The following is a 12,947-nucleotide window of genomic DNA, read 5'->3' on the forward strand; positions in this document are numbered from 1 at the left end:
AGCGAATATAAACTGAAACACTTTTCAAAATGGTCATTTGTTGACTGCTTTACATTTACAAAAATGCTGATAAATTCGATAATTTTTTGGGTAATTTTAGAAACGATTTGAAAAGATTTCGAATACATTTGTTAACCGCTAACCGTTCTATACCAATTTTAGCCGAAAAATACAATTGTTTCAAAAAAAGAAAATTTTTGAAAACACACCGCTTTACTGAGAAACAGACAAATTAGAAACCTAATCTGAGACAATTTCACATTATAATCTTAAAAAACACAAGTTCTGCCATTTATGTTCGATTTAAAAAAATAAAAAGGCTATAGAAATTTCAACTGCACCCTCAAAAATATGCCGAAAAAAATAAAAAATAAAACAGGAAATCAGCATTATTGAGTATTGGGAATCCATTTTAAAACGATTTTGGTCAAATTCTTAAGTTTTTAAATTCTTAAATTCTTAAATTCTTAAATTTCTAAAATTCTTAAATTCTGAAAAAATTGATTGATGTATCATTATTTTGAAATTTTTGATTTTTTTAAATATAGAATTTCATTGTTATTTCTTAATTTCTAGTTTTTTGATTATTTTTTTTTCTTAACATTTTTTAGCCATGAGTTTTTTTTAACCCTTGGATTTTTTTTAAACCATTATTTTTTTTTATTTTGGAATATTGAATTTTGTTTATTTTTTTTAAATTGCAGACTTGAAAAATTTATGGTTTTTTAAATGTGTATTTGTATTTTGAAATTTCTGGAGTTCTAAATTTTTGCTTTTTACTTTTGTTTTTTTATTTTAAGAATATTTGTATTGTTGAATTTCTAAATATCTGATTATTTTTACTATTGACTGTTACTTCTAGAAAATAAGTGAGAATATGCCAATGAGAAGGAATTCGCCTTCTAAACATATAAATAATTCCCCCCAATTAACATTCTCAATCACGTTTTAATAAATTATCTTTTTCTAAAAAAATGGATTCCGGATGATAAAAAAATCGTAATAAAATTATTAAAATTCGTGATATACAAGAAACTTTAACATCTAATCGCCACTCTTACCTATCGATTTCGGAAAACAACCGTGCCCCCCCAACATTTTGGACTAGTCGGCGCCCCTGTTTGTAATATTTTTTTTTAATTTTTAAAATTTCCTATTTTTTATAATTTTTTAATTTTTGTTTAATTTTTGTAGTTTTTAAATTTTTATTTTTTTTCATTTTTTCAAATCTCTTAAATTTTTAAAAGTTTTTAAATTTTAGAAATTAAAAAAAATCGAAATTTTTGAATTTTAAAAAAAAATTGAATTTTTCAAAGTTTGTGAAATTAAAAAAATATTAAATAAAAAAAATGAATTTAAAAAAAATTGAACTTTTTTTTTAAACTTTTATTTTTTTTAAATTTCAATTTTTTTTTTTTGAATTTAAATTTTTTAAATTTTTATTTTTGTTGAATTTTGTAAATTTTTCGATTTTAATTTTTTTTTTAATTTTATTTTATTTTTTTAACCCTTTTTTAATTTTTAATTTTTTTAATTTTTATAATCTTTTAATTTTTTTTAAATTTATGTCCACGTGGTTTATGGATGATTCCGTAGCAAACAGGCTGAATACCGCGGGTAGCAAAGTGAAATCCCGAAGAACTGAATGCAAATTGTGGAGGTGGGGGTGGGGTTGTCGTCGGGTACAAATTTGATTTGCTTCGATGTCTTCCCCCAGCGCTGGAGATACACTTAGGACAAGGTTCTTATAGTAATAAAATAAAATTTTAAGCTGTTCACTATGTGTTTATTAAGTTCAAAATAGTTGTCGATAACTCGAAAAGCAAGTAACATAAAAGGAAAAAACAAATCAAATCGGTCAAACAGTTAGAATCATAATGATTTACATACGTTCAGAACGTAACGTAACCTCCGCTTCATCGTTCCGGTGACTCTTTGCGGATACCCTTCATCAGGTCTTCGTTGATATTGACAGTCTCTGTTGTGGTATCAAACAGCGTGATCGATATCGGCACGTCCCCGTACCCGGTCATGTCATCGTTCACCGCTTCGTACTGCTCCCGCCTGGTGTGCACTTGGCCAATCAGCACCTTCCCGCTAACATTATCTTGTAGGTACGCCTCAACGAAGGCACTGTCGCCGAGATCTTGCAGTCCGTGCAGCGCGAAGCAGATCGCTTGGCCGGGTAGTTCCAGGAAGCGTGGTTCGCACGGGTAGATTTGATCCATCGGGAACGAACAGGTGCCACCGAGGTCCACGAAGAAGACGGTGACGGTGTTTCCAGTGGGTTCGAGTGCGTCAACACGCACCCGGAACCAGCTGTCGTTCATCGGGACGAGGTAGTACTCTCCGGCGGTTACCGACGCTTTCGGACAGCGTTGCGCGCACTCCATCGTCTTCTCGATTTCGGTCAGCATTTCTCCCATTTTGTCGCTGTACTCGGCGCCGACAAGCCGGGCCCAGATTTCGCCCAGCGAAACCGGGTGCGTCACAAACAGGTCCCACTCATCCTCACTCCAGGGCAGTTCGAGCAAGTTGGCCGCCATTCGCTGGGCCTGCGGCGAGAGCGGAGTTTTCTCCGTGCGGGCGGCAAAAACAATCACGCTGTGGTTCGGAATCTCCTCGGTTTTGAACAGCCGCGTCAGGTTCGCCTGCACGATCAGCTTCCAGTGCTTGGGCAGCAGAGAACCGTGCGAGTCGCGGAACGCTTTTGGGACGTTGTCCAGCTGCATGCCGTACTGGCACGGGAGCAGCAGGTCGAAGATCTTCGCGGCGATTGCATCGTCCGTGTCGTCACACTCGCGGAATTGGCGCGATTCGCTGCGTCGAATGGCTTCGATGGCGCACCGAGCGACGGCGGACTTGCTCTCCAGCTCGGTCGCGTAATCGGTTGGGTAGGTTCGGTACACCGTGCCGTTGATCTGTGGAAGAGACTTGGGTTAGTGAGGAATCGCCTTCGAAGGAGAGCCGTCACCAAAAATTACCGTGACTTTGCAGTGAAACCGCTTCTTGACCTCGAAGATCTTGTAGATCGGAGGGCAGCCGTAGCTCTGGCCGTATTTAAAGAGCAACTCCTCCGGCGTCGCGCCCGGTTGGTCCCACTTGAAGGGAGCGGGTTTCGTCGAAGAAAGTGGGATTTTCTGCAGGACCTTCTCTACGCTAGGCGTGACCTCCTGCTGCTGCCTGATCAGATTCTGCTGCTGAACCTGCACGACCTGGGCGATCGACTCCGGAGTAAACACCTGCGGCGGCACAGTGGTGGGCGCCTTGAAGCTTTGTCGGATGGCTCGGACGATGGGCACGGCGTCGTTCTCAGTGGTGTCCATTTTCTGTGGCGACGGCGCGGCGACCTGCGGTTGAACGGGCTTCGTAGAAGCTGCCGGCGGCGCTGTGTCCATCTTGACCGGCGCCGAAGGTGGTTTCACCTCCGGCTGTTCGGGCTTGACGAAGGGATTCGTCAGCGCTTGATGGAACGGATTTGTCGAGTTGACTGGCCTGGCTGGCGTTGCCGCAGGAGGAGGAGCAACCTTTGGCGTCGGAGCGGGTTTCGGCGGGACGACGGACTGACTTTGAGTGCCCGATGCGGCCTTATTTCCGTAACCGTTTCCGAAGAACGAACTCAGCGGGTTGTTGGGGTTCTTGAAGCGCTGCTGCTGTTGGTACGACGACGCCGGCTTAGACTGTTGCTGCTGCTGCTGAGTCTGGTACGCTGGCTTCGCCGACTGCTGCTGGTAGAGCGTGGTGGCGGGTTTCGGTTGCTGTTGGTTAAATCCCAGGAAGGAAGTCTTGGCTGGCTGCTGCTGAGTCTGATACGATGGTTTCGCCGGCTGCTGCTGGCTGTAAGTGTTGCCCCCAAGGAAGGAAGTCTTCGCCGGCTGCTGCTGATAAGAATAGTACGGCTTTGACTGCTGTTGATAGTACTGCGGCTTCGATTGCTGCGGATAGGCCGGGAACTTGTTCTGTCCACCCGGGTACCGGTTCGTCTGATACGGCGTCTTGTTCCAGGTCATTGCGAACGCCGGTTTCTTCGCCGGCTTTTTCGTTGTCTTTTGGGCCGCAATCATCTTCTGGATGTGGCTGGACTCTTCGCTTGGCTTGACAAACACCACAACCTCGCCGTTCTGCTCGCGGAGGATAAACTCACCGGTCGCTTCCAGGAACTCGGCCGCCGAACGGTAGCCAAAGTCCTTGTACATGAGCGGGTGACCTTCCTCCTTGCGGAAATCGCCCAAGATCCGGAACAACGACGAGGTTCCCTTCTCCGAGATGATCAACGAGCGCATCACGGCGATCGCCGATTTGGCCTCTTTCGAGAACTCGCGCGAGCCGAACGTCATCGTGGCGAGGGTTGACGACCTGCAACGGGACCAGGTTCGATCAGCTTTCTGCGTTACGTAATAAACAAAACATAACCTCTTGCAAAAGCTTTAACAGTTCATCAAAATATATTTTTCCAGCTCCACATCCCATCTACAACGTTTACACTCACCTTTGCTCTTAAAATTAAACTTTCTGTAGTTTTATTCAATATTTTCCTCAAATTTTCCTGGTTTTTAAAAGCTGCACCCAGCTTATTCAAGCCACCATCAACTTCTGGAACATCTCCGCAAATGAAAAAATGTCAATCGCCCGCCACAAATGTGGCAACGTAGCATTTTGCAGAAATAACGGCGGCGAGGCGGATGAACTCCACGGGGCAGTGATGCCAGAAATATGATTATCGTACGAATAGTACACGCTCATCCAAAATCTAATTCCATCGTGTCTCTAATGTTAGCATATCAGCAGCGTTTTCAACTGGAACATAGTCAATAATAAATAGCAAGTGAGCAATAGAATGACAAGAAAAATTTAATGTTCTGGGGAATCGTAAGGGCATCTGCAGCGCTGGAGTGCAAATCAAATTTGCACCCGGCTTATGAATACCGAGATCAAATTTGCCACCTTGAAAAAACTTCGTCATCCACCGCTAGGGTAGCAAATTTGCCACCGAAACAAGCCCACCACAGGGGGCAAATATGGGTTTTTATCATTTTTTGCTCTCGTTTAACTTCAAAATCAATAATTATGTGTTGATTCATGCCTAGAAATGCTAAAAGTTTATTAAACTTTGTAATCCTATTGAAAATTTCAAAGAATTTCATTTTTCGAAAATGTCGAAAGTTAAACAATTTGGTACCCGATTTGATTCCCACCAAAGGAGAATGGGCAGATTTGGTCCAAGGATGTACACGAACGGGAGAAACGTTATTCGAAAGATCTCGCCGAGACATGAAAAAAAGTCTTCTGGATGAACTCTCTAAACCCCGGGGTTCAAAAGTTACATGCTGTTAAAGTTTGAGTATTTGGGTTAAAATGTACAAAAAATCATATTTTTGCTATTTCTAAAATCACTCATAAAATTCTTATTTTATTATGGATTTCAATCATCTTGACTTCATTCGACGCGTATCAGCAAAAACTATTAGTTCTGATATGTTTTAGCATGATTGAAACATGACTTCTCTTGTCTTTATCCGTTTAAACCGTTTGTGCAAGAGGTTATCCATATAATGATATAGAAACAAGTCGAAACTTGAAGATTTTGAAAACAGATCCTACCCAGACTGCTTCAGTGAGTATGGAAGGCTACAGTGCATTGTTGTGACAACTTATTGAGATGTTCTGGTTCGTCCATGAATCCTTGGAGTTAAGACCGGTGGGTCTACCGCCGTAACAAGCAAGATGTCAGTGATGTTTTACCACTGATCATAACCGCATAGCTTCAGTGAGTATGCTAGACTACTTTGTTAATGTTTTGAAATGTCCTGGGTTAAGAGTGGGAAGTTAAGAACTGTGGGTCTACCACCGTGACAATCAAGATTTCTACCTGTTTTGACCACGAATAATACCCGCATAGCCTCAGAGTAGGTTTGACTACTTTGTAAATGGCTTGGGCTGTCTTGGATCACCAAAGGACTCCCTGGAGTTATGATCTGTGGTTGTTAACTCCAGTGAGTCCCGGGATGACCCAGGACATTTCAAAACGTTAACAAAGTAGTCTAGCATACTCACTGAAGCTATGCGGTTATGATCAGTGGTAAAAAATCACTGACCTCTTGCTTGTTACGGCGGTAGACCCACCGGTCTTAACTCCAAGGAGTTCTCGGATGACTCAGAACATCCCAATAATTTGTTACAACATTGCTCTGTAGCCTTCCATACTCACTGAAGCAGTCTGGATAGGATCCGTTTTCAAAATCCTCAAGTTTCGACTTGTTTCTATGGTAAGCCTCTTGCCCAAACGGTTCAAATGGATAAAGACAAGAGAAGTCATGTTTCAATCATGCAAAAACATATCAGAACTAATAGTTTTTGCTGATACGCGTCGAATAAAGTCAAGATGATCGAAATACATAATAAAATAAGAATTTTATGAGTGAGTTTAGCAATAGCAAAAATAAGATTTTTTGTACGTTTTAACCCAAAATACTCAAACTTCAACAACTTGTAACTTTTGAACCCCGGGGTTTAGAGAGTTCGTCCAGAGGACTTTTTTTCATGTCTCGGCGAGATCTTTCGAATAAAGTTTCTCCCGTTCGTGTACACCCTTGGACCAGCTTCCATACAAATTTGCCCATTCTCCTTTGCTCTCGAGTTTGCCCCCGAGTCTCCCACCGCGCGTAGCAAAGCAGGTATCAAATTTGATCTCAAGTTCATCTGTAGAAGAAAAATATGTGGTTACTCATTTTCTGATACCCGACAAGTACCGGCAAGCCGGGGGCAAAGTTTTGAATGCGTGTTTCGGAGATTTTTGGATATCTGCTATGGTGGGTGAGAGCAAACATTAACAAAATTCAAAAATTTAGAAATTTCAAAATGTAAAAATTCAAAAAAATAAAAAAATAGAAATTCCAAAATTACAAAATTCAAAAATTTAGGAATTTTAAACTATATAAATTCACAAATAAAAAAACTCGAAAAAAATCAAAATTTAAAAATTCAAAAATCAAAACAATTCAAAATTCTCAAATTCTTAGAAATCCAAACTATGGTTTTTAAATTGATAGATTTTCGATCTGTTTTAATTTGTTGAAGATTTATTTTTAATTTCGTCTCCTTTTGAATTTTGGAGTTTTTCGTTACTATTAACACTTGACGAGACACTTGATTAACACTGTTAAACAATCTTTATTTCTTGTCTTTTTTTAATTTACTGTTTTCTAGACTAGTTTCTAGACTTCTAGGTCCCTAATATTTTTTTTTTCTTTTCCAAATTTCTTAATCAAATATTTTTTTAAAGTTTATTTTTTTTATTTTTCACATTTTTTTATTTTTTTACGTTTTTTACGTTTTTAATTTTTTTTAATTTTTTTTACTACTGTAGCAGTAAATGTTTTTATTTTCAAAACAAGAAAAAAAAACTTTTAATGTAGCAAATTTTGACCACCTTTTATTTCAAGAGTAAGTTACTTTTGTCATTACAGAAATATTTTTGTCTGTGTGTGTTATAGCGCCACAACTCCACAGAGTGACAACTCGCTCTCTATAACGGTATTCCTAATACCAGTCCTAGCTCACCAAGTCGTCATAGCCTAATGGTTAGTATTTTTGTTAACCAATCCAAAGGACGGGGGATTGAACCCCGCCTCGAGCGACTTTGGTTTTTCGTTCATATTCATCATTTCAAATTTCTATGTTCTCAACTTTCTCGTTGGGAGCAGATGGGAATCGAAACCCAGAACCATTCGCTTACATAGCGTAACCAGTCAACCAACCACGGCCGCTCCCACACTTCAAAACTCGAATGAAAAAGTGGGAAAACGAACTATTACTTAAGTCAAGGTCAATTTTAATTTGCAGTGTAGCAGTGTTGCCGAGTGAACTAACCTAAAAGTTCATCCGCGCCGTTAATTTCGCTTCTGCAATCTGTCAATAAGTGTCATATTCTTTTGAAGGCTTTGGGATGCAGCAGTTTTAAAGGAGCCAAAAAACTTTAGTAATCAGTGATTTTGGAGAAAATTATAAGCTTTGTCCAGTCTTCATTTCTGCTGTGTGTTATTTAATCAAAGGGTAAGGAAAAGTTTTATAATGAAATTCGATTTTGTTAGGTTTACCGTTTATCCTTCGTATTATGCTGCATCAACGTCACAGACAAATAGAATTAAACTAAGTCATTAACTCATACCCAGTCACGACGTTCTAGCAGAGTTGGTAACTTTTTGTAATTTGTTGTTTTATTGGTTACGAATTACGACCCACCACAGCTTATTTACACACATTTTTAAATAAACAACACATCAATCCGTTCAACATGATGTCAAACGCGTGTTAATGGGCGTTGGTGAGTTCAGAATTGGCGTGGTGAGTTAGGGATCATTCAAATTGACTGTTAATTTTTTAACTGCTTGTCTGTCTCATACAAAATGAGCGGTGTGTTGGAAAATATCCCAAATCTCATTCTTCGATATCTCTTCAGGTTCCTTCCACACCGCGCACAATGTCCAACGCCGCCAACAACCGGCCCCTCTCGAAGGAAGCGCTCGCGGCCATTCCGGTGCTCCGGTCGCTGATCATTTCCGAAAAGGGAACCTCCACGCTGAAGCGCATTCTGAACGACTACGCCAAAGAGGAGGGCGAACCACTTCCGTTCCGCAAGTTTGGCTTCCCGTCGGCGGTGGAGTACCTGAAGGCCACCGACGAGTTCGTGCTGCGGACGCACATGGGCGAGACGACGATCTTCGTAAAGCCCAAGGCGGACACGGCGCACATCCAGAAGATGGTCGCCGCGCAGAAACCGGCCAAGGTTCCGGTCAAACGGAACCCGGCTTACTCCTGGAAGAACCCGCAGCTTCGATACTCCAACCAAACCGGTTACATGCCGAAGCCTCTGCCAGTGCCGAAGCAATACGGAGTGTTGCAGAAGAACCCCAACAATCCGCTCAAACGGTTCTTCCCGTCGAATTGTACCACGCACTACCCGAAGATCAGCATCGGAAATGAAAACGTGCCGCCGAAGCCTTCGGTTCCACCCAAGGTCGTTCCGTCGCTGGCTACGCCCACGGTGCCTTACCCGAAGGTCGTGTCCGCCGTTAAGGTGGAAACACGTGAAACGAAACCGATCGCGGTTTCCGCACCGCCCAAGATGAACGAGAATGTCCCACCGCCGGTAACCGTTACGCAGCAAGCCTACGTGCGCCCCATGCTGAACAACAATTACTACGTCAAGAGGGAGAATCCAGTCCCGTCGTATCAAGTGCAGCAATCCGTTCCGAAGAACCCCTGCGCCGTGCAGAACCAGAACCACTTTCCGTCGAATCCGTTCCAAAACGATCGATTTGTGCTTCAACCGAAGAACAACATCTGCACCGTTCAGAGCCAGCCGAGCCAGTTCCCAACGAATCCGTTCAACGGCAACGTGCAATGCCCGCCAGGCTTCACCTATCGTCAACCGATTATGATCAGCACACCCACACCACCCACCTACAACATCCCCACGCAAGCCCAGTACCAAGGCCAGAACATTCAGTACTCGTCCAACCCCTTCGGCACCAACTACTCACAGCTCCCACCACAGCTGCATCAACGGCAGATCCCCACCATCAATATCAACAACACCCCCCGGAACCCGTTCGCCGTCCTGCAGCCACAGCAGCAAACTCCGCTGCCGCCGCCACCACCAGCAGTTTCCTCCGACCAAATCATCCTACTGCTCGATCAGCAGGTCCAAATGTTGCACGATTCGGTCAGAAGCTTCCAGAGCTCGTACAAGCAATCGCGCTCTCTGCTCCAGACCAAACTTAACCAGGAGGTCGAGATGATGGAGGCGATCGTGCGGCAGTACCAGCGAACCGTAACGGACCAGCAGCGAAGCCAGCAGGCGGCCGTCGATCGGCTGAATCAGCAGCTGGAGTTGCTGCATGCGACGTGCCGCGTGAGCCAGTTGGGCGGCGGAGGTCAATGAGTTTGTTGGCGTACACTGGTGTGATAACTCCCGTGGAGTTGCGTTCCCTTTTGTTGTCGTATGTTTTTTGCTTTCTTTTTTGAAACGTGGAAATTTCGTTACTTTTGTGAAGAGTTAAGTAAACGTTAATTGTCTGTTTCGCAGCATATCCATAATAAAAATGCTTTCTGAAATTTGTTCGAAATTATAGTTCAAATATTTAGAATACGAAAATCATTAGTAATGAAAGAAGTTTCACACAAAACGAGCGCAAGCCTTAAACCAATATGGGTGTTCAGCGTACGACATTGCTCTTACACGCGTTTAAATGGACGAAAAGTCGACTTTTTCGTTTTCGTAATGTTTAATGTTTAAACCCTGAACATAAAATTTAATGCGTCTGTTGCATACATCCCTTTTTTGCTACGCCCACCCTCAAGGTTTAAGAGTTGACCTAATCGCGTGGTCCGTATATTGCCTGAACGTGTCCCTTCATTTTCTGTGGTCCTCCCCAGTCCACCCTATCGGAATTCTGAAACGGAACTCGTAAACGATTCGAATTGAATTCCGTTTCAGAATTCCGATTGAGTTAACTAGGTGCGTTTACCATTTAAAGGCTGATACGCAGATCGGAAGGAACCGAAGGAACGCAAAACTCCATTAAAAAACGTTACTTTATCCACCTTAAGGTGGTTGCTGCCTTCCTTACATTAAGGGGTTACATACATGTAAATCGACAAAAATGTTAGAGGTTGCACCGACATTTAAACTTTTTTTTTTAAATCTGTTTTCAGGGTATAAAAATATCTATATACATTTTCATCTATTACCAAAACAAATTTGAGGACATTTGGTTGTATCATTGCCGAGATATAGCTATTTTAATTTAGCAGTTAAAAAAAACGGATGCCACGATATCTCAACACTGCTTTGACCAAAACGGCTCAAAATTTTGGTGAAGACTCGTTGAACCCTGGGTGCTGAAAAGTGGTTCGCAAAACGGCCTCATTTTAGAACTGTCAAAGTGGAACCAATTTACTGTTCGCCAAAAGTTGAGAGTATGTATCCCTTTCACACCTTATGTCAAAGTCCATCGGAGTAAGCGGGATACACTCAATGTTTACATTTGTTTATAGGACCTTATCAAAAAAAAGTCAAGAAATGCGGTTGTTATTTTTATCTGTCATCTGTCAAACCAAGGTGTCCAAATGCAGGTCGAAACGTTTTTCGTCAATATATTGACCAATAGATCAATAACAACGTCAATATATTGACGAATAGTTAAATTTTTTACTTTGTCCAACCCCTAGACTTTTGATTATTCCTGTTAAATACACTTTAAAAGCATCATGCTAGGTCCATTTGGGCGTTTTTAGAATTGAAAAAAACTCAACCGTGTTTAAATGGGATTTAAAAATGTTCCACAAAACTTCGACGTGAAATTTCTCAGAATGAGGATTTTGCAGATAGGACCTTTTGAAAATTTACTCTAGAATTTATAAATTCAATAGCTTAAAAAATTATAATTTGAAACCTGAAAATTTTCAGAAATCAAAAGTAAACTTGAAAAGTTTTAAAAATCTGAAATATAGAAATTCGAAAATACAAATTTACGAAATCTTGAAATTCTAACATTGAAATCTTAATTTTTTTCGAAATTCAAAAAAAAATAAAATTCTAGAATGGAAAATTGATAATTTAAGAATCAAGGAATTAAAGAATTTTATAATTTAATAATTTAAGAATCTAAGAATTTAAGAATCTAAGAATCTAAGAATTTAAGAATATAAGAATTTAACAAATTAAGAATTTAAGAATTTAACCCACCGGCAGTCGCGTACGTGTACTTTGTACACAGTTTGTAAGGACACTTGTAAGAAAGGCGAAAACACGCGACTTCCTTTTTAAGAATTTAAGAAATTCGAATTTAAGATTTTAAGAATTTAATAATTTAGGAATTTAAGAATTCAGGAATTTAATAATTTAAGAAAAACATTTAAGAATTTAAGAAAAAATTCAATACATTTGTACCAGCCTTATTTAATAATTTTCTAAGTGACAGTTCGTCACTTTTTAGTTTGACTTTGACCATTTAATTATTTAAGAATTTAGGAATTTAAGAAAAGAAGAATTTAGGATTTTAATAATTTAAGATATTAAGAATAAGAATTCAAGAACTGAAAAAAATTTTTAGAAATCATAACATTTAAGAATTTAAGAAAATTTTCAATACATTTGTACCAGCCTTATTTTATAATTTTCTAAGTGACAGTTCGTTAATTTTTAGTTTGACTTAAACCAAACAACGGGGTACAAACTAAAAAAGTGTCAAACGAAAAAGTGACTAACCACCGGGGCCCAAGTAACATTTTTAAACCAACTAGCCACCACCAAGTTTTATTAAGGTTTTATTGTAGCATCTTGATTGCTTAATAGTTTTATTTGGGCATTCACCGCAACCAACAAGCAAGAGCTAATTAATAGGTTCTAACAAGGTTTTATGCCTCGGACATAAAACCGGGTGAAAATAAAAGCCGACTGGCTTTCAATAAGGTTTTATGAAAGTTTTAATAGAGGCTTAAAAACCAGATGGCAATGCCTTGCCAAACGGTTTTATCGCATGCTTTGTTAAAACCAAGGGTGTTGTAGCTCCTAATAGAGCATTTATCGCGGCCAAAAAGCAGTGCATAAATATGGCGCTAAACGCGTGCTCTGATTGAATATGATTGACCGCCATCTTGGCAGAAAAAATGAAAAATCATAAATTTGATGAAAACACACAATTATGATGAATTTGTGACATCGTTAGCATAGCCACAGAAGTTCAAACATAATTTGAACATTTTTTGCAAAGATTTGCAATACAATATTTTTTAACATTAAAAACTATGATTACAAAATAATGGTTTTTGATGAAGCGAGTTGATTTTTTTGGCTCTATCTCCCCTACAATCATCAATAAAATTTTAACCGCAGCTGAATTTGAGTCACCAATTTCGAGAAATAAGGTTTGAAATTATTTCAA

At 40.1% G+C, this 12,947-nt stretch overlaps 2 protein-coding genes across 2 annotated transcripts; one reads left to right on the forward strand and one right to left on the reverse strand.

Annotated features, from left to right (window-relative positions):
* Positions 1 to 1,764: 1,764 nt before the first annotated feature.
* LOC120413025 (uncharacterized) lies at positions 1,765 to 4,648 on the reverse strand. Its single transcript, XM_039573697.2, has 3 exons — positions 4,490 to 4,648; positions 2,985 to 4,356; positions 1,765 to 2,921 (listed from the first exon to the last, which is right to left on the reverse strand). The coding sequence occupies exons 2-3, from the start codon at positions 4,335 to 4,337 to the stop codon at positions 1,917 to 1,919; spliced, it is 2,358 nt and encodes a 785-aa protein (XP_039429631.1). The 5' UTR covers positions 4,338 to 4,356; positions 4,490 to 4,648; the 3' UTR covers positions 1,765 to 1,916.
* Positions 4,649 to 7,914: 3,266 nt separating this feature from the next.
* LOC120413026 (uncharacterized) lies at positions 7,915 to 10,127 on the forward strand. The gene is made up of 2 exons (XM_039573699.2): positions 7,915 to 8,052; positions 8,459 to 10,127. Exon 2 carries the CDS (start codon positions 8,480 to 8,482, stop codon positions 9,941 to 9,943), a length of 1,464 nt encoding a protein of 487 aa, XP_039429633.1. The 5' UTR covers positions 7,915 to 8,052; positions 8,459 to 8,479; the 3' UTR covers positions 9,944 to 10,127.
* Positions 10,128 to 12,947: the final 2,820 nt, after the last annotated feature.

Source organism: Culex pipiens, chromosome 3 (assembly GCF_016801865.2).
Source record: "Culex pipiens pallens isolate TS chromosome 3, TS_CPP_V2, whole genome shotgun sequence".
Classification (NCBI taxonomy): Eukaryota; Metazoa; Arthropoda; class Insecta; order Diptera; family Culicidae; genus Culex; species Culex pipiens.

Excerpts from the sequence above, each read along its gene's own strand:
- LOC120413025 (XM_039573697.2), bottom strand. The coding sequence starts at position 4,337 with ATGACGTTCGGCTCGCGCGAGTTCTCGAAAGAGGCCAAATCGGCGATC. Across the intron at positions 2,922-2,984 it reads GGTTTCACTGCAAAGTCACG|ATCAACGGCACGGTGTACCG; the intron begins GTAATTTTTGGT and ends TCTCTTCCACAG.
- LOC120413026 (XM_039573699.2), top strand. The coding sequence starts at position 8,480 with ATGTCCAACGCCGCCAACAACCGGCCCCTCTCGAAGGAAGCGCTCGCG.